Source organism: Macrobrachium rosenbergii, chromosome 1 (genome assembly GCF_040412425.1).
Source record: "Macrobrachium rosenbergii isolate ZJJX-2024 chromosome 1, ASM4041242v1, whole genome shotgun sequence".
NCBI classification, from domain to species: domain Eukaryota; kingdom Metazoa; phylum Arthropoda; class Malacostraca; order Decapoda; family Palaemonidae; genus Macrobrachium; species Macrobrachium rosenbergii.
In genome coordinates, this window is record NC_089741.1 from 44,008,205 (window position 1) to 44,030,209 (window position 22,005).

The 22,005-nt window shown below is 35.0% G+C and overlaps 1 protein-coding gene across 8 annotated transcripts in view; it reads left to right on the forward strand.

Annotated features, from left to right (window-relative positions):
* The window catches only part of S1P (membrane-bound transcription factor site-1 protease), an 81,306-nt gene extending 63,836 nt beyond the window's left edge, over nucleotides 1-17,470 (forward strand). For 4 of the 8 annotated variants that reach the window (XM_067090061.1, XM_067089964.1, XM_067090021.1 and 1 more), the window contains 11 exons: nucleotides 531-754; nucleotides 992-1,176; nucleotides 1,871-1,987; nucleotides 2,549-2,686; nucleotides 3,120-3,495; nucleotides 3,666-4,228; nucleotides 4,477-4,718; nucleotides 6,458-6,738; nucleotides 7,379-7,479; nucleotides 8,233-8,372; nucleotides 15,338-17,470. In XM_067090061.1, the coding sequence (XP_066946162.1) occupies nucleotides 531-754; nucleotides 992-1,176; nucleotides 1,871-1,987; nucleotides 2,549-2,686; nucleotides 3,120-3,495; nucleotides 3,666-4,228; nucleotides 4,477-4,718; nucleotides 6,458-6,738; nucleotides 7,379-7,479; nucleotides 8,233-8,372; nucleotides 15,338-15,522 (2,552 nt within the window). In that variant the 3' untranslated portion in view covers nucleotides 15,523-17,470. Of the gene's footprint in view, nucleotides 1-530; nucleotides 755-991; nucleotides 1,177-1,870; nucleotides 1,988-2,548; nucleotides 2,687-3,119; nucleotides 3,496-3,665; nucleotides 4,229-4,476; nucleotides 4,719-6,457; nucleotides 6,739-7,378; nucleotides 7,480-8,232; nucleotides 8,373-11,559; nucleotides 11,652-12,443; nucleotides 12,478-15,337 lie in introns of all 8 variants that reach the window. The other 4 variants (XR_010850687.1, XR_010850704.1, XR_010850697.1 and 1 more) reach the window with 3 other exon arrangements.
* The last annotated feature ends 4,535 nt before the right edge of the window (nucleotides 17,471-22,005 follow it).

A 22,005-nucleotide genomic window follows, 5' to 3' on the forward strand; every position in this document is an offset into this window, starting at 1 on the left:
TTAACCCTTCAAAGATCCTAAGCTATTATCAGTATGAAGTCCTGATCCTTGATTTTCATGTTATTTTGTCTACTTGACCTTTATTTTGTGTAGCTGTAAGCTTGATACTTGTTAAATTGTTTTCCCTTTGAGTTTGTCTGTCGTTTTCCCACTTTACCCATGTCTGTTATTGTATACTTTATAATCTGTTATTTATTTAATATTTCATACCCATGTCTGTTATTATATACTGTATAATCTGTTATTTACTTAATATTTTACTTTACATTCACTTAAACATTTGCTATAATACTGGTTCTGTCAGCATGCTTTGTAATGCCTGGATTTTTAGGGGAGAATTTTATGATTATACTCTGACACCTATGATCATATGATCTTTTACAAGCACACTGATAGGAAGAATCCAATCTTCAATAAAATATTTCTGTTGTCAGTTGTATTTTTTCTGTACATTACCTCAGAAGTAATTTTATGGAGTTTTCAAAAGGTATTGCTAATGCAATAACAAGTTTTATAATCATCTTCCACAGGTGCTGGTGTAAGGGTTGCAGTATTTGACACTGGACTTTCCAAAAGTCACCCTCACTTCAAGCGTATTAAAGAACGTACAAATTGGACCAATGAGAAGACACTGGATGATGGACTGGGTCATGGAACTTTTGTAGCCGGTGTAATTGCCTCCAGTGGCAAGACTTGTTTAGGATTTGCCCCAGACGCTGAACTTCACATATATCGTGTCTTCACCAACAATCAGGTAAGTTCATTGGTGTTGAAGGCCTGTTGACAAACTTACCAGTGTAGATACAGTATTTTTATTGGAATACAATCTTGTTTCTTTTCCATAATTGTTTACCAAGTATTTTTTAAGATTGACAGATATTTAAAATGACAAGCCAAATGCAGTACTTAGCAGTTGTAAGTCAATATTACGGTAAATTATGTCTTTTGATTATGTGGAAATGATTAGTTGTTACAAACTCTTCCTATTCAGGTATCCTACACATCGTGGTTCCTAGATGCTTTTAATTATGCAATATTAAAGAAAGTGGATGTGCTTAACCTAAGTATTGGAGGACCAGACTTCATGGATCACCCATTTGTTGATAAAGTATGGGAATTGACAGCAAATCGGGTCATCATGGTTTCAGCTATTGGTAATGATGGACCTCTGTATGGGTAAGTTGATGTTTTGTTGTGCTGTCTGTATTATTTTTTATAAAGTACTGTAGTTTATTTAGACCACTTCCAGTAGGGAGCACTGTATGTGGTGAATTGTGCTTCGTATGCTGTGGATATTAATAACATTTTTTCCAGTATGCCATCACCCCCACCAGCTGCATTGCTCTCTTCTTAAAGCTATCCCCCTTAGGTGCAGACAGCTGTTGAATCCAAATAAGGGATTATGCCGTATACACAACTTAAAATAAGCAAAAACTGCTTACCTGAAAATGAACTAACTAGCAGACAGCTTGTTGCTAGCTAGAACAACATTGTGAAGACCTAGTTTAAGCTTCAGTGACAAATCTACAGGGAGTTTTGCTGTATTATTTTGCCATGGCAATGAGAAAAGCAGAATGGGAAGAGACATGCAAGAAGTGAGACCGCTAACCACTAGGGACTTGGGGATTTGTTTGCTCAGTCAGCTGCTGCTGTCAGGCCTTTTTTTTTTTTTTTTTTTTCTTCTCCTGAAGGATGTGTTATCTGAGATTTCTTGGACACATGAAATGAGCTGTATTGTTAGGAATGGGTTTGGACGAAACAAACTGTTGTTAAGGGGTATAACATGAAAAGCTGAAATTGTGTCATAGAAATGTTTTACTTTTCAGGAATTTTGTTGTTTTATTAATACTAAATTATTTTCGTCTTTCAGAACACTGAATAATCCTGCAGATCAGATGGATGTCATTGGTGTTGGCGGAATAAATTTTGAAGACCAGATTGCTCGGTTTTCATCTCGTGGAATGACAACTTGGGAGTTGCCTCAAGGGTGTGTGGCCTTTTTTTTGTTTTCATAACGTTGAATTTGGAGCATTAAGGACTGTGTTAGAGAGGTACATTGGTGACTTCTCACATAAGGATATTATCATGCCATAGGTCTATGAGGGTTAAATAATAAATAAATAATCACCTGTATGTGATCAGAATATAGATACTGTATGTAATATTTTTTATCTCGTGGAGTTTCATCCCCTTCCTAAAAAGTAGAGTTCGAAAACAGGAAGAGAGGAACATCTATGGGATTTTAGGCAGCAAGTGAATAGCCAGAGGAGAGGAGAGAACTCATTTCACATTTTTCAGGAAGACTGAAGATGATGCTGACGCTATCTTCAGCACTAGGTGTTTTGCAAAGTCTCATGAATTATGGTTAAATTGAACAATAAAGATTGGCTTTGTAATGTGGAATTTGTAGGTTCAGTATTTTTTTTTTTTTTTTTGTAGAATAAGCATTGATCAGTTGAGACTTGAATTAAACTGTTATTGTTAACAGAAATTAGTTTGCTTACAAATATCATGAAAAATTCATTAAATATATTTTTTGTCAATTTAGGTATGGACGTGTTAAGCCAGACATTGTCACTTACGGATCTTTAGTCCAAGGTTCAAGTATGGAGGGGAAATGTCGTCAGCTGTCAGGGACATCAGTTGCCTCTCCAGTTGTGGCTGGAGCAGTTACCCTGCTTGCCAGGTAAGAGTTCATGTGAAATGTTGAAAACAAATACAGCTTAGTAGCATTACTAGATGACCAGAGACTCGTCAACTTATGCAAGTGGTTAGAATCCTGAACCCTTAACATTTGCTGAAGATTCATGTTGGTAAACACACCTTAAACCCCATTTATGGTGCTATAAAAAACACATCAGAGAGAAAATATAGTACACTAGCAGGTCTTATGTGTAACTGTTATAATCTGTACATGAGTGATATACTGTATAAGTAAAAGGCAAATTATGCTAACCAGGTGTATTTAGCTAAGCTTAGAAATTTGAATAGTATGTAATAGGCAGTGGTGTAGTGAATTACTGTGTCATAGTAAAAGTAATGATGATTATTATTCATTTGTATGAGCATTTTTTATTCAGTTTTTGATAACCATCCTCATTGAATACTGATTATTTCAGTGGTGTCCTTCACCGGGGAGGTATTATCAATCCAGCCAGCATGAAGCAAGCTCTGATGGCATCAGCACGTAGACTTCCAGGTGTCAATATGTTTGAACAAGGCCATGGAAAACTTGACCTTGTTAAAGCCTATCAGGTGCTCTCCAAGTATAAACCCCAGGCATCTCTCAGCCCAACGTACATCGACTTGACAGAATGCCAGTACATGTGGCCCTATTGCACTCAACCATTGTACTATGGTGCCATGCCAACTATAGTGAATGTGACAATCTTGAATGGCATGGGGGTGTCAGGTAGAATTGTGGAAAAACCTATCTGGCATCCCTATACTCCTCAGTATGGACATCATCTCAACATTGCATTCACTTATTCAGAGGTAATTTTGTTTGAGATAGTGTTCATTATAGAGATTTTCTTGTTCTTGTATCTCAGTTATTTAGGCTCAAGTACTGTATAGCAAAATTATTAAGGAATGTCATTTAGTAGGAATTTAGGGGTACAGTATTGAAGTCTTTTGAATTGCTGTCAAATGAGTATATTTTACAGGTACTTTGGCCATGGTCAGGGCATCTTGCTGTTTGGATCACTGTTGCTGAAAGTGGAAAAGATTGGGAAGGATTTGCTAGAGGTCACATATCTGTTACGATAGAGTCACCCCCTGAAGAAGGAGAGACCCAACCTAGAACATCTCACGTCAAACTCCCTGTGAAGGCAAAGATGATCCCAACGCCTCCAAGAAACAAACGAGTTTTGTGGGATCAGTTTCACAATCTCCGTTACCCACCAGGCTACTTCCCGAGGGATAATCTGCGTATGACTAATGACCCACTGGATTGGAATGCTGACCATATTCACACAAACTTTAAAGATATGTACCAACATCTCCGTAACAGTGGCTATTATGTTGAAGTCCTTGGTTCACCATTTACTTGTTTTGATGCCTCAAAGTATGGAACTCTTATGGTTGTTGATCCTGAAGAAGAATATTTTCCAGAGGAAGTAACAAAGTTGCGCCAAGATGTTGAGAAAGGACTGTCTGTGATTGTGTTTGCTGACTGGTACAATGTCAGCATAATGAAAAAAGTAAAGTTCTTTGATGAAAATACAAAGTAAGCATTTCTCTAAGACTATGTAATTATTTGTAAATTTGATTTGTGATATTTAATTGATACATTCAGAGCACTGAAAAGAATTTGCAAGTAGAACGTACACTTCAATAAAAGCAGTAGTCTTATTGTGTCATTCATTATTTAGTATTGTGGTTTGGAAATGATGTGCAGAAACTAATTACCTGTAATAATAAGGTTCAACCAGAGTAATGAACAAAAGTTAAGATGTTTTTGCTTTTGATTTGCAGACAACTTTGGATGCCAGTCACAGGAGGCAGCAACATTCCAGCACTGAACTATTTACTAGCTTCTTGGGGTGTCGCCCTTGGTGATGGAGTGTATGAGGGAGACTTTAACTTGGGTGACCATGATATGTACTATGCTACAGGTACATCACTTGCCCAGTTTCCTTCAGAAGGCACTGTAGTGCGCAAAACTTTAAATGACCAGGGAAAGGAGATGCTAGAAGCTGAAACAGAAAGTGTACCAGGTAACAAACTACAGTGTCTGTTCTTTGTTTGATTATCTAACACACACAATACTGTATAGGGAATTTCTTATGATTATTGTCACTTATACAGGAAAGTGCTTATCCCCCACACTTAATGAAACAAGAGCACTTGAAATGTTGTGGTGGAAGGGCAGGTCTTATAAGAGGTAGAAAATTTTTGTTACCTTGGAAACACAAAGGTCTGTGAAGCAAGTAATGAGAGGGCAGTATGAGTAAGAGAAACAAAAGCATAAGTGAAGTGGAAAGAATTTTTTTGACTATTGTTAAATAAGAGAATCCTGAAATAAAGTAAGTTCTTTCTTCAATGCTCTCTGTTTTATAACGAGTAATAGGACAAGTGGTTCCTGTTTCTGGAGAGGGTTCTGGGAATTTAAACCAATAATTTATATCCGCTTAACTCCTCTCTTTTCTCCCCTTAAAACAAACTTTTAGGGCAGTTTGCTTGTGTTTTACACAATATGTTAGTTTTTACCTCCCCTGTGGACATCTCTGGAGGCTCATCATCATTATTGTTTTTATGGCCTCTTCTCCCTTAATAATATTAGATTTGAAAGGAGTAATATCCTGTCTTCTCTGTCGTGTGCTCTTTCTGCCTAGGCTTCCATTAAGTCTTGATGTATCCCCTTTCTCCATGATTTTGTGGGCCTTCTTACAAATTATGTTATCTTTCTACTCTGACCAAATATTCCTGATCCCTTCTCACCTCATTTCAAGAGCATCTTAATCTTTGAGATCCCCTCATTCATAATACGATCGTCCTGCCACACTCTGAACGTGAAGCTTAACATTCTGTGGCCGCGTTTCTTCAAAATTCCATTTTCCTTGTTGCTACTTCATATGCAACCATATAAGTATTTGTTCTCTCCACTACTGGGAAGTTCCTATTTATAAGAAGTCTAGCAATCTCTGCATGTCAGGCATGCTGCAGGTACACTATAGCTCTTCGTTGGGCGAGTCGGTAGAGTTGTGGCCTAGCACTCACTAGGCCCGAGTTCGACTTTCCAGCTGGCTAGTGAAGAGTTAGAGGAATTTATTTCTGGTGATAGAAATTCATTTCTCACTATAATGTGGTTCGGATTCCACAATAAGCTGTAGGTCCCGTTGCTAAGTAACCAATTGGTTCTTAGCCACGTAAAATAATAAGTCTAATCCTTCGGGCCAGCCCTAGGAGAGCTGTTAATCAGCTCAGTGGTGTGGTAAAACTAAGGTATACTTTTTTTTTTAACTGTACTTGTGGTCAAAATCTACAGCTACTACATATAGTGCTCCCCAAATTGATATTCAGAGACTCATTCTTGTTGTCAGAAGTTAATATACATAGAATGAGCCAGTTTGACTTATGAGACCTGAGAGATCTTACTGTTCATGTGCACTTTTCACACACAGCATTACTACCCTGCTTCCTTGGGAGAATTTTAGTCGGGGGAAATTTATGACAAAGGAAGTGAGCACTATAAGTGATGGGTATTTACTTAAAAAAAAATACTTTATTTGACAGAAAAATTCATTTAATTAATCCCATAAACTTAATTTTAAGATGTAGTGGTGTTTGAGCACTTGGACATTAAAAAAGAAAAAATAACTGAACTAATGTTTTTGGTGGTCTGTAGGTAGTTACGATACTGTATGTATCAAAGTTCAGGGAAGGGCTGATGCACTTTTTAAAGCAGAAGAATTACCAGTATCCACTGTATTTATGTGATTTTATTGTTTTACAGATGTTCCCATCTTGGGATTGCTGCAGACAAAAGGAAATGGTGAAGATTCTAATGACATCAGTTTTCAGCAGTCTGGACGTTTAGTAGTGTACGGGGATTCAAATTGTCTAGATAACAGCCACCTTCAGAAGGATTGCTTTTGGATGTTGGATGCTTTACTGGAATTCACAATGACAGGACACTTACCTGGGGTGTTTTCATCCAGTGCGGGTGCTCCTGTTCCTCCTACTACAGATCTTCCAACAAAAATGGAAAACAGTAATTTGCATAAGCACTCTAAGGTATAGTGTTGATGGTCAGAAGTCATTGCATTTAGAAACTCTCTCTCTCTCTCTCTCTCTCTCTCTCAATGTATATGAGCACATACTGTACATTATGAAATATTCAATAGTTTTTAACAATTTGATTTAGAGCAGACAGCTCTTCTGTTTTGGTAACTATCACACAAACTACTAAACAAAGCTAAGTCCGGATAAGATGAGGTTAATATTTATGGAGATAAAATATGGTTTTGCACAATTAGTGGTTTTGCAGTCTGGGTTCCTAATCATTGTTTTGCAAATACAATATTTTGTTGGTTGTGCTCTGTCTTCAGCAATTTTTCCATGGTTAATTTAAAAAATCAGGTCCTTTAAAAGTTAACACAACATATATGAATACCCACAGACCTGAAAAGTAGAGTGATAAACTTCACAAAGCATGTATGCGTATATGCATTAATTTCTTCTCTGATGCCTTACCAGGTGATGACTGGCACTTTGGGTGTTGAACGGTGCGCCTGTGTCAGGCTTCTTCCCCCCATTCCCCATTTGCATCTAAAAGTACCTTCCCTCATATTTTCATGTCAAACTAAGTGTCGGCCTTGAGTTATTCCTTTGCATGTTTTCCCATTAAATCCTTATGCAGTTGCCCATCCAACAGGTGGTTGAGCATACGCTAGGCATGGAGCAGATGAGACCATTACCCGAGTGCCCCGTGCTGAAACCAGTTATGCCACAGCCCTTGAATGTCTCAAATAAAAAGTAAGTGCAGTGCATAATTTCTTGCTTTTTTTTTATGGAAGATTTCCTGTTAATCTAAAATGTTTGTGGAGGTGTCATTTAATGAATCAGATTAATGTATTTGTTTAGATTGATAAGTACAAGAGTAATCTTTTAGTTTAGACCAGGGGATCAGTGCCAGTATACATTTAGAGATAACTTGGTCAAAAACTAGGCCAAAGGAAGCTCTTTCCTGCAATTGTGTAGACCCTTTTTCTCAATTTATATCTTGATTTAGAGGGAATAGAGTTTTTCAGATTATGTTAGTAAATCTCAAAATTTAACTGTTGTTCAGGTTATTCACTGCTTTCACGTTTTTGACATAAATCATTGTCGTTTTTACTTGTAAATCAAATAAATAGTTATGTATTAAAACTGAAGGCTGTTGCTGTTGTATAAATTTATTTCATCTTCATAGTTTTCATTCCAAAAATCTCTGGTGTACTGTGCTAGGGTGACATAAACAATTTTTTATCCAGATGGTTTTATATAGCTTTTATACCTCAGTTTCATGGGTTTTAATGCTGTTATATTTTACAATGCATTAGTGTTATGTATGCATCTCTTAAGATGTTTTTGGCAAGCCTATGGGCAAGCCCTGTGATGTTTGATTTAATATAATTATCTTTTTCCCAGTGATTTTTTAGAATGATAGTATGCTCAGGTGTAGAAGATGAAAATTGGAGAAAGATAAAATTGAAGAAGTTGGACAGCTAATGGTGAAATATTTTGCAGCTTAAATATACATGTGGGATTGAAGCTGCTGTCGCAGCCAGAGCATATGGCTGGAGTGGTGAAGGTAGCACCTGTGGATGTTCAACCCTTGCCACTGGATGGTCACTCAAATAGTCGTGGGGAAGATCCATCTGATTCGGGTATGGCTGGCTTGACTGTGTAAAGCTGCACAGTTTCCATGTATTTGTGAGGACATTTATATTGTTTGAATTTGGCATTCCTTAAATTTTTAATACATATTATTTATCCTCACCTTGTAAATTCATTGCACAAGCTAATGTGTCATAAAGTTCTTAATAGTTGGCCTATTTTCCTAGAAGTAGTCTCGCCTCTTAGTAGTTAGTTTGGTATGTAGATTAGCCATTATTACTTGTTAAGGATATGTAATGGTCTTCTGTTGTATCATGGGCAAGTGTTAATGATATTTGACATTCTAAACCTTGAAAAATTAATCTCCTTTAGCAAAAATTATAACAGTAAAGTGTGGCATTGATGGCATAGCAAGATTGACTGGTGTTCAAAACAAACACACTCTTGTAATGGTTTATATATATATATATATATATATATATATATATATATATATATAATATGCTATTTTTATTTGTGATTAGGAGTTCTTTTGTAACTAGAGGACGTCCTTTGATGCTGTTTTGTATTTTAATTCTCCTGTAATTAAACTTGTAAAATAAGGAAGAGTGACAATAAGAGGAACTTGTTGCAGTAGTTAGAATTCCAATGCATACCTTTAGTTGATGAGTTTGGTATATAGGTGTGGTAATAGTAGAAATTTTTAAGAAATTTAAATTCATTGATATACTTCTGATTAGACTTTACTGAAGACAAATTTGCTTGTGAAAAAGAAAGTAATTTCAATGAAAATTTTGTTTGTGTTACAATAAACCCATCTTTTGCATTAGCCCACATTCGCCGTCCTCATGAATACCAGACACTTCATTTCCGATTCAAAAGAAAATAATCTGCTGACTGGCTAGCACCAGTGCCCATGCCCCACACAAATTCATAGGTTCCAGGCATTTAGTAGCCTCACATTTTTTATTTAACTAAATAATAACAAGCTTTTCATTCCTAGACAAAAATCCTTTGAGAGGTGGGGATTACGCTGTCTTGCATCCCCGTATTGGGTGGAATTTTATTATGAAAAAGATATACTGTAGTTGATTTGAAAGAAAAACTGCTTTTATTGGTCAAGATGCTGTTTTCCATTTCCCTAGTGTTATTTGTATTTAATTGTGGCCCTCATTAAGTCAACAATTAATGAGTGTCATTCTAGTTTACCATTTCAAATTAGCACTGATCACATCTCAACTAATTTAATTTTATTGGTCATATATTTGAATTAATGATGTTTGGTAGGGTGTGGATGATTATGGTGAGACTTCAGTTGCTACCATTACTCCCTTTTCTCATATTTTGTTCTTTTGATTATGGTAATATGTACAAGTTAACAAACAGTAAGCTAGTTATCTAATGTTAAAAGTCAGTTTCTGTGTGGTGCTCTTCAACCTCAGGGCTATTGAGCAGATTAGCTGAGTGCTTGCTAACCATTTGAATATTGTAGTATGTCATTCTTTTGCAAAAAGTTATTTAGTTGACTTGTTTCCTGTAAGCTTGTGAGAATTATTTTGTAGTTTGTATTCTTCATTATATTTTAGTATATGAGGCATCTTTAAACAGCTGTAATTTTGTCATTATTGCAAGTAGGCTAACAATTGTTTTAGGAGGAAGTTCTAAAACCCAGTGAAGTGGAAGGTATAATTCGCAGCTCCCCTCTCATGCTTGTGAAATTTTGAGATCTTTTATCTTGAAAAGTATGCAAAAAAAAATTTTTCCCCCAGATAAATCTTGAACCTCTGTAGATGTTTTCATAGCTAGAGCAGCACTTACATTTAGATGAAAGTTCATTGAGCGTACTATAAAATAAAATAATGTTTCCATGCTGCTCTCTAAAACTTATTCAGAGACGTGCAGAAAAAAAATTCCATTACACGATGGTTTTTTTTTTTTTTTCTCCCACAAAGTACAACAAAACAGTACCCCTATCATCAAGGGCAATTTCTTAGCTCTTCATCTGTTAAGTTGGGAATGAAGTGTCAGAGATTCATGAAGATCACAAATATGGGTTACTGCAAATAATGGGTTTGTAATTAAAAAGTTAGTTTTTGTTTTATACAAAATTACACACTTGGTTTGCTAGCTGTAATGAAAATAAACCTTCAGTTTTGAGAATTTAAAAGGAAAAATTATTTTTGAAGGCGAAGGAATGTGATGTTGTGAGGAAAATGGTGTAAAGGGTGGAAGTTATTGATGTCTGTAATTTTAATACCTCAGATTTACTTTTTAAAAATTTTTAGAATATGTTGGACTGAATGAGAAAGACGTCATCAGTAAGTCTAGAATTGTATAAATTGTGAGTTGTGCTTATGTCTTCTATGATAGCTTTTGCCATAATCATTAATTAGCTGTTGGTTTTTTGTGTGTGCTTATTGGAGTTCAGATACCAGTGTTCTTCAGGAATCAGGGTGCTTACAGAAGACTTAACTAATTTTGGAGACTTAAAAAATGTTCCTTGATAAATTGTATGATTCTCTATCATTTTATTCAGTTAGTATTTTATTATGTTGATAATGTTATGCAGTTGACTTGGGACTAATATATAATTGGGTTGTGTCTTAAGAGTAGCATGGTTCATCTCAAATATAGTAACTGAATGAATTTCCTATTGCTGTCTCTTATGCTCGCTTTCGAGGGATGGGATATGGAGATTCTCAAGTGCATGCCCATGCACATAGTTATTGATTTTTTGAATTTTCATTAACTGTCATGGTAAATAGTATAGTTAAACATTTAATTAAAGCAACTTGAAAATCCTGCTGGAAATTTCTTTCATTTGGGAGTATTTGTTCCTCTTTCGTTTTCCTTTGTTGATCACATGGCTATTTTATTTTTCTGCCTTGCTAGTCTCATAAAGACCACACAGCTTTCCACTCGGAAAGCGTCACTTGCAGTGTGTACCTGATACACAAATAATCAGTCTTTGAGTGGCATGAATATTTACAATTATATTGTTGCAAAGAACAAGTATTTTGGCAGCATTAACAATTTTATCAGTCATTTGTTCCAACCACCATTGTGGATTTTTTACTAATGCACAACGAAGTAGTTTTCAATTGCATTGCACTATTAAGAACCTAAAAGTGTTCCATTGTTGAGGTTCTATGCCACAGAAGATGAGAGTAACATTAGTCCATTCACCAGCTGCTTAAAGCTTGTAATTATAAGACATTCTTGTGATGTGCATTACAGAAAGTGCCGATGGCTCGATACACACGAGTTTGTGACGTGTTTTGTATTTGCTCTAAGAAATTGCTGACTGTTCGGTATCTTGTTGTGAACAGGTGAGTTGAGCATTGAGGTGCACATGTTAATGTACCACAAAAACTTTTCTGAGAAACAAGAGAATGAAATGATAACTCTTGATTCTTTTAAATTATTGGGTATTACAAAAAGGGATAAGGTCTCTTTGTTGTAAGTGCAAAGATTGTTTATGTTTGTATCTGATTTGATCAGTGATGGCAGAAATTGAATACAGGTATGTTATACTAGTGACGCTTGATTGAGCCATAATGAATGTTTGCACCAAACCATGCCACAAAGACTGTAATAACAGTTATCATGTTTAAAAGGGGCTTCACTTCAAAAGTTTTTTTTATAATGTACATACCATATGCATTCCTGTGATACATACCTGTTCTGTTCAGGCAATGGATATAAGAAAAATGATGGCAAGTGCTGTATGTATGTTGTTATTTGTTAATTCATTGCTCAGGATGGATGGTGACTTTTAGCATACTTCTACATAATATTCAGAAGTAGTTGTAGAATTGTAAATTTTTAGAATCTTGAAACTTGACTTGGAAACTAAAATTGACATTAAATTACTTCTCATCTTAATTATGGTAATTCAGTGCATGTCTCTAAGTTTTCCTTATTGTCATGAGCATGTGTATGTTCTTTATGTCACCCTAAGCACTATATTGTAAGGTTTCTTGTGCATGTATAGTAGCATGAATGAATTAATGTTCTGACATTATTGTGAATTTTTTTCATTTTTAATTTGTTCTTTTAATTACTTTGGGGTTTGTAAGCTGTCAGATTATGTGGTTTACCCAAGTTTTCTTCATTTTCAGTTATAGTAACCAACAGGAATTTCATGTCAGAAATGTAAGATATAGTCCAATTTTGTTGTATTAGTTATTCATCTGTTATACATTTGCTACTGCAACTGAAGAAATTGATTGCATTCGTAAATTATGAAGTCTGTTATATAATTAATAATGTAACATTAAGAGGTCCATTCTTTCACCAGAGTAATTATCATGTCAGTATTGGTTATGCATTAATGAAAGGTTTAATTTCAACACAAATGGTATTTCTGCTCAGTACTTAGGGCTTTCAGACTTGTCTATAAGGCTTCAGAGAACATAACCCCATAAATAGTATAAGTATCTTGATGCATCCCTCTGTTGAAAGCTGATTGGAATAGTAAAGGAGAAAGATGTGTGATAGCATAAAAGCTTGAGATCACTTTTGTGCTTTAATCAGTATTACCTGGAGACTTATTCAACACTGAATGTCTGCAGGAAAATCTAGGTGGTGTAAAAAAAAGTAAATTAATCAGTAGTTGGTGTTACTGTACTTTTGTGAGGATCATTCTCATTTGAGATAGATCAAGTTGAGTTTTATTTTGGCCAAAAATAAACTGGCTGTAATCATTGTTCCAAAGGCTCAGTGAGATTGTGTGCCTTTTCAAGGTGAATTTTTGATGACGCAAGCAGAATTGAAACTAATAGATCAAGGTCAGAGATGTGTTACTTGCATAATTTATGTCAAGGTCGAATTTCAGGTACATAACTGAACAGCTCCTTTCTAGGTCTAGTACTTGGTGTTAAAATACTTTTTCAGATTTCTATCTTAGAAATGTTACTCACAGGTATGTAATTTTTTTTCTTTAGACCCAGCAGCCATGACATGACAGGTATTTTCTTTGTCAGTTGGGAACTTAGATTCTTGGGAATCTTCATCCTCATCTCCTGCTGTTGTTGTTCTTGTCAGGACATCATGTTTGTGTGGAATTTCTTCATCAATTGCCTCAGTGCCTTGCAGAATGAGGAATTGTTGGCTTTTTGTGTCTCGAGATAGAGCAGCTGCAATTCCTCTCTTTGATAGATTCTTGGATTTGCAGTTTCCTCTTCCCAGGAACTCACTGTCAGTGCTGAAAACTATCAGTTTCTGGGCTTGAAATCTACCTGCAATAGATCGCTAGATTACAGAATGTTTAAAAGTTGCTGTGTGGGATATATGATGGGTTTTGAATGAATTAAATTGATTTTTAAAAATTATTCACACAAACCCACTACTTATCATCCAGTTACCCGCTTACTGACCCTTCTGATCTCTTGTAGCTTGATTAGACTTATCCAAGAAATAAGGTAGATAGCAGCTTGGAACCTGAGATTTCTATTGTGCATGTGCTTAACTGCTAGCTTCAGCCAGTGGTCTCTCTTCTTCTATAGAAGACTGATGTGTCTGTGATTTTTTGCTGCACAGTCTGGGCTATAGTATAAGTAGTTTGTTTGTATGAAAATATACCTTCTTTTTCATGCTTAGATCCTAGAAGTCTTTTTGGAGGTTTTATATTTCATAATTTTTAGTGAAGAAAATTACAATCTTTCTATAAAATTGTTTAAGAAAAACTGACGGGTTGTAAAATAAAGTTTGCACATGTAAGCCATAAAGATATGGTGATGAATTGATAGTAGGTGATACTAAATCCTGATAGTTCCTAACTTGGAAGCTGATAAATAAGAAACCAAGGATTGTGTGACTAATTAGGGAATAAGAGGTTGCTTACCTACAGTTGCAGTAGATCAATTTTGTTATTGTAGCTGATAGAGCAATAAAAGTCTCTGGGCATTGTTGACTCCTCAAGTTTTTTGATATCTTTGGAAAAGTTGTTTAGGAATAACTTTAGGCAGAACTTCAATGTTCCTCTTGGTAGAATGGGTTATTTCAAAAGTGACATAGGAAAACTTTATGTAATTGTAAATAATTTGTCTGGTCACGCTAGAGGAACATTATGAATCATTACTTGTCTCCTGAAGATGGGACTTGACACAAAGGACGTCTATGAAATTCCATCACTCACATCTTTCCTTTGCTTTGATTTCTGTTACTCTCTGTTTACCTCCAGCCTTCTGTCTCATGGGTCTTACCCAAGTAGGTCTGGTCTTCCACCTTTTCTAGCGTCCGAAGGAGCCCAGCTGACTGTCATATACTATTCTCCATGGAGTGGTGTGAAAGTCATGTTCAAGCTATCCCCACCTCCCCTCTGTTTTTATCTCACCTATTTATGGAACTTTTGTTATTTCCTTTACAATATAATTTTTCGCTCAGTTCAGCCATCTGTATCTTGATAAGCTTCTTAGAGCTCTATTCTCAAAATGACAAAATTTGATGTACTAAACAAGTATACTATAATCTTACCTTCATATGCAATTTTAGTATCTTTGATTTCCAATCTTAATAAAGCTACAATCTAATGAATGAATAAATAGAGGAGACTTATGCAGGATGAATATTCCATCTGTGCAACAATCAACTTGTACAATAAGATTGTGGATAAAGACCAAATTGGTAGGGCAGAAAGTAGAACAAGGAACATTAAATCATGTTGCTACATGATGACACATTAGTCTCACTTCTTTTTCCAGTCTTATTTCTTCAGTCATTTTCCTAAACAGTATCATATCATCTGTCACAGAATCAAAGGCCATGTCTCTATGATTTTGAAATGAGAAGTTCAGTAATTACAGTACAGTTGCATCTTATGTCAAAATGCAGTATGAAAATATTAAAATGAGACAAAAAAAAAAAAAGATTTACCTTTACAAAAAAGATTGACCTTTATATATAGTATTTGAGCTCATGAGAATGGGAAATGCCATATTAGATTTTACTGTAACATTTTAATACCTTTTAGATGAAAAGGAATCTTAATACTCAAGTATTTTGTCTTTTTCAGGAGGTGCTTTGGAATCGCTTTCCTATAGCTCTGAAAGAATGCCTGCTTTTGCAGTCCTCTCCATAACTCTAGTTATCCTTTTGGTGTGCTATTGGTATCGTTCACGTCATCGCCCCAAACGTCGACGTAATAAGCTCCGTAAGGTGGTCATGGCTGCTATCAATGGCAGGCTTCCATCCGTCTAAATATCTCATGTGGCTTTAGAGGCGCACACAATAAAAGTTTTTGTTCATAAAATTTCTAAGTAGATTTAAGATGGATTTTGTGAAATTCTTATTTATATTTTCCATCTTGTAAATGAAAACCTATCACAAATTATTTCTTATAAAGAGAGTAACTTACTTCAATACTGGTATTTATGAGGAATGTGTTTAAGTATCCATACTGTATTTGTTTTGACATTTGCTCTTGATTGTGATTTCTTATATTGTGACCTTATATATACCTCATCATTGCTATGTAGGTGTTTTGTAACACAAAGCTATTAATTTTAGTCTTCTATTGATGTCACTGTTATTTATCTATACTTTAATGTTCAGTTCTTTAGGTACCATTTTACAGGTGTAGTTTGCAGTATGCTGGAACCAGGCTTAGTTTGGGAAAGTTCATATCACATGCTAAACAGTCAGCTCCATAACTGAGGGACTTATATCATTTTGTCATGTAAGAGCTCAGTAATACACTGTGGTACTTTCACACCAATATAACATCACTTGGAAATTGTGCTGAATATTTTTAACTTATGATAAAGTTATCTATTACAGTATCAAGAACATAGTTATGAATTGGAGGATGATTTTTAATCTCTCTCTCTCTCTCTCTCTCTCTCTCTCTCTCTCTCTCTCTCTCTCTCTCTCTCTCTCTCTCTCTCTCATTGCGTGTTTTTTATACAGCAAATAGTTCCTCAATTTTTTCTTCTTTGGACTACTCTTGTACATTATATATCTCTAATTGTAACCTTTTAGATTTTTATCCTTGACATTAATAAAGAAAGCTTAGTGTGAAAATACACAAGTTGTAAGTTAGTGCTCTGAAATTCTATTGATGTGGGTGCTTATACTTGATCCTGTATCATAGTTTGCAAATGGTTATTTTTTTTAATCTCCTCTTGTAAAAAAAAAAAGTACAACACTTGTAGTGTCGGTAGAAAGCACTGTCAAGTATAATTTAGTATGTAATAAGTTTTTATGTTTTTATTAGAATGTTTGATTTGGTATGTAATGTTACAGTGATTATGTTTTTTTCTAATTTTTGTAGGGAACAATAGAATAGGAACTTTGAGATGTCATTCTGTGGATCGTTAAAACTCTTTTTATGTGTTACTTGTATTTTTCATAGCACATGGAAAGATATATGTCATAAGTTTCACATCTTCTGTACATAGATTTTTATAATGTAGTAATAGGGAATGAGAGGATTAATGCATATTTTTCCCTTAGCAATATTGTATTAATTGAAGAATTTGTTGTAGCATTATGCTTCAGGCATCCTGTTGGAGATTTGAAGCTGTATTCTGCAAATACTTAGTCTTTCATAAACATGTATGTGATATTGACTTTTTGGAGTATGTGGAGGTGTGCAAAGCGTGTGAATGAACGAGAGGTAGGCACTCTAGTTGCTCCTTTATAATGTTGAATCATCTTTTTGTGATAAAAGGGATGTTCTCTAGATATTTATCGTTAGCTCAAATCTTATAGCTGTAGGATTTGGAGTAAGGCTTGCTTAATCATTATCCCTCTACAGGGTAGGGTTTTATTTATGCTGTTTTACGTAAGGTTTGTCCATACATTTGAAGTTATCTGTGTCTACATATATCTAGACTTAATGTTCATTTGCATTTATTTCATTGTAACTGACTTTTTTTAATGATTGTAATCAGCATATGTAATACTTGTGTTTTCTGTGGGAAGTATATTTCAGACATTTCAGTTTTTGTAATCATGTTTTTTAGTTTATTTTATAATTTATTTTGTATAGATATGCTAGGTCGTCTCATTACTTTGAGTAAGAAAATCTACTTCTCTTTGGGTTAGTTTTAAGTTCACTATAACCAAAGAAGTTGTTTATACATACAAGTATATGATTGTTTATATGTTATGGGATTTTGTAGAATAAAGTACAGCTTTATCATTACTGCAGAATTTACCTTTTCCGCATCTCATATTCTGTATTTCTCCAAGTCATAGGGGCCAACTTAGTGACAAAGAATATTCTATAAACCCTATTGAAGAAGAATGTGTTAAGCAGTCTGAGTTTTATCCACTCTCTTCTAACATTTGCAGATTTTTCTGAATTCCTATTAAATCTGTCTTTACCTTTACCTTTTTCAGCAATTTCCTTGGGATTTTTTTACATCTTCATATTGCTGCTTCCATATATACTGCTTATCAGCCAACTGTCCCTTATCTTTTCCAACATCCAAACCACCTCAATTTTGAGATCACGGACTATTGGATGTATACTTGGCTTTTATAATGAACTGAAATCAGAATCATGGCTGATTTTAATACTTGATTCTTACTCTTATTAAGTTTATGGAGACCATCAAGTCAGATTTCTGGACTTAAAATCTTTCTGGAAATATTTGCTCTCGGTTGGTACAGTGAAAATAGATTAGGATAAAGAACTTGAAATTCTGCTTGGAAAAAACCAATTCAGGTGAAAAGGGAGGAGTAGAGCAACTTGCAGCTTCCAGTAGGAAGTTGTGAAGAAATCTTTGCACCCCCTACAGTATGCCTTGCAGGGCACACTGGCAGTGATACTGAAGTCTGTCTAGCCTGACTATGGATTGGAAGCAGAATGACAGTGACTTTAAACATGCAGCTATCGACTCACATCCCAGTAAGATATCTGCTGGTGTATATTTTGATATTTATTGTGGTAAAGTTATTTGTTGTACATTACTCAGTCTGATAGTACAATATGAGAAAGTAGACCTTACATCGTCAATTATGGTGCAGTTCCATTTGATGTGCTTTGTACTTTTAGCTCTCTGTTCCATGGTAATCAGTTGTGTTGCTCTTACATTTTTTCAGCAAGTTTGTACAAGATGTAATTTCTTGCAAATGTAACTTTTGCTTGCAAGGACAAATCCTTTGGAACAGGTCTGTGAGGATAAGAATTTTGATAAATTGACATGTTTACTTTAGTATAGCATAAAAGTAATTGCTAAGACAGTTGGTAGTAGCCTTGCAAACATTGTGGAAGGTTTGCAGATTTATGGCATTGCCCATTGTCCCTCAAAAAGTTTTTTATTACTATAAAATAGTTTGACATAACCAGTGCACTGGATACAAGATTCCTGTAGGTCACGAGTGAAGGAGTTGTTTTTATATTGAGTGGGACACTGAGGCAATGCAGCTTTATAGAGGTTCGTCAACTAGGTGAGAAGAAACCAAATGGAGACAATGGAAAACTGTGAGCCAAAAAAGCAGTTTAGCTGGACAAAGCAGGATCCTGAAAAGACTCCAGCTAATTACAGACTACTTCATTGGAAGGTTACCCCACAGGGAGTTGTGCCATCAGTGCACCACATGCAGTGCATTGTAGGCATTACTTAAGGTTCTTTGCAGTGTCTTTTCAGGCCCCAGCTACAACCCTTTTCATTCCTTTTACAGCACCTTCGTTCGTAACCTCGCAGTCTCCTAGCAACTGCGAGGTTTTCCTCTGATTACACCTTTAAAACCTTTCCACTCTCAAGTTTCCTTTCAGCTCTAATCCACTCTCAAGTTTCCTTTCAGCTCTAAGAGACCTCATAATTCTTAGTGATTGGCCCTTGGCCTAAATTTTATATTCCATTCCATCCCACTTATAGAGTAGCAAATGAGTATGCAATGCTTGAATAATTTTTTCCTTAAATCTCACAGACTTGATTTGAATATATTTATATAATGATGTAGAGAATGATGTCTCTCATATGCCCCCATATTGCAGAATAAAAGCTACTGATGAGCATACTTTATGTGACCGTATGGTTTCCAACTAACAGCAAATATTAAGTCTGAGAAACTTATCCGTTAATTAAACTTTCTCAGAATCTTTGCCATTTTCACTTTTACTTTGCCATCATAGTTGCAAATTATTAAATTAGATTTGATATGCATATGAAGAGCAAACCTTTTTAGGTCAGCCCAATGAGAATTTAGGATGTTAGCTCACTGGTCTTGTTAGACTTTTTATTGATAATGATTCCAGTTTTGACCTTTTACTGTTTTTTTTTTGTACAGTGTACATATTCCACATTATGTTGGAGTAGATCTGACCATATTTTAAACCATGGTGACACTGGTACTGGTTGCTCATGTATGCTTATACAGGAAACTGATCTTTGACAGCACTGAGTATTTTGGAAAACGAAAAGCACATATCTTTGATGATTTAAAGGTGGGCTGTGGTATGCAGTACGTTTTATCTGTACTACTGTGGAACTGTTGTGTTGAAAAAATGTGATTATATAAGGTGAGTATTTAGATCTTTCAAACTTCTAGTCTCAAGAATCTATCTTCAGTCTTCACAGACAACTGATGCAGGTTAGTGAGAAAAGTACTGTAGCTATGAAGCTGGCTGGTGCAAGATTGAGTCCAATTGCTGTTTAGAACTGAATGTAACCTCTGGCTAGTGTAATTAGGGCAGACTTCTGAACTAAAGGTGCAGAAGACGCTTTCCAAATGTAGTACGAGCAAACCTTTGTAAGAAAGGTCAAAGTTCTTTGTAAGGAAAGTTAAATTATTTTGAGGGTGTTGCAGCTGATGGTTCTATCATTATAATTTATTAAAAATTTAATAAAAGGCCCATGCTTGAATGTTTTAAAGCAACTTGTGTGTTAATTCCTCTACTTAATGTAACACAGTTACACCTGTAACAGTATGTAAATGGAGGCTGATGAAGATTGAAATAACCACAAAAGAATTATTATCCAAGTGACAAGATGCCGCATGAGCCATTTTTATCAAGATAATACCCTGTAAAAGGTTACCTCATAGTGTGTCTGGTGTGGCACACTGTAAATGGTATTGCTAACATTTTTTTTTCTTTGTAGCATCCATTAAGCAACAGCTTTAGTATTTCCTGCCCTTTACTTTTCAGTCTAACTTTTTGAATTTTGCCTTGATCCAATTTTCACCACTTGTTTAAGAACAAATTATTTGGGTGACTCCTATGAGAGTGAACATGAGACTCGGTGGACTAATTAAAATATTACAGTTATAATTATAATAGAAGAATAAATGAACTAAAAGGTAATATTGATTAAGTCAGCAGTCTGGTATCTTAATCATTCAAAGATTACGCAGAATACGAGAGCACTTTATGTGAGACTTATCCTGATAATATGCAAATACAGTTAACATTTCACTGGTCTTTTTGTCTGAAGGATAACCATTCATGAGTGAGTAACTATAAAAAAAAAAAAAACGATAAACCTCTGGTACATTAGAGGATCCTGCTTCGGACAAGGAAGAACCCAAATCAAGAGATTTAATTCTCTCTCTCTTGGATTTCAAAAAAAGTGGTAGTGTTACATTCCAATGAAAGAGAACCACCAAATAAAGGGACTTTGTAAAACTAGAATGCATACTTGCTTAGACTGAAAAAATGCCGTATTCATGTTTTTAGCGGTATAAATATCAAGACAACCCTTTTATGTAAACAGTTATTTGTTTGTGTATTTGCACAAAAGCCCATACAGTGTTAAGTCCCATGTTCTAGTTCTGATTGTCTAAGAAGAAGTACAGGTAACAAATCTTTGTGGATATAAGACATTTTTAAAAAGGAACTTACAATATGCAAAAGCTGGTAAAACATCCTACAGATAAAAACCCTTAAAAAACTGATCTTTAGAAAATTAAAAAATGAAGTCCAGAATTAGAGATGAATATCAAAGGAATTAAGAAAAGGCTATTGGAATGTGCTATAGCTTAAAACACGAGTTGGAAAGAAACTGTTAGACTCAAACAAATCAAACTAAGCAACAGCACATTGTGGAATTTCTGTCAAAAGTGGAATATGTAATATGTGGTCGAAAATAAGAAATTAAGACATAAGAAATAACCCCAGCCTATATGAAAATCAAAGCACTTGACAAATTCTCTTAGCGGGTAAACATTCCTTAGCATCATAATCCGTGGGTGTTACATTTTGTAACACTGCTCAGTGTTATAAAATAAGATTGTTAAGTTAATTACAGTGTAGATTTAGCAAGTAACTCGCAATCAGAATATAACGTTTAACTGAGATATGATAATTAATGACTGTCGTTATTTATTACTCCTGTGGAAATCTTCAGTGAATGCTTGCGATTTGATATTAATTTGACTGTATATAGGTTCCCTCAGCAAGTAGATAAGTAGACAGACAGTACTGAGAAATAGAAAAGCAAGATGAGTACTTCATTAATACATATTTTATCCAACGAAAATAATAATAGTAGTAACAATGCTGGTTTCTATGCCTCTGGTCTCATTGCATCCGTAATTCCGCTAAGTTAATTTCCTTAGGGTCAATGTAAGTTTCTTAGCGATGATTTTTCGGATAAAGTTGTCAGCATTGTGGCTCAGTAATAATAATAATAATAATAATAATAATAATAATAATAATAATAATAATAATAATAATATAACGTCTCACATCTTCACGATCCTTGCGAAAGGTAATAGAGACAGTTGCCAGAT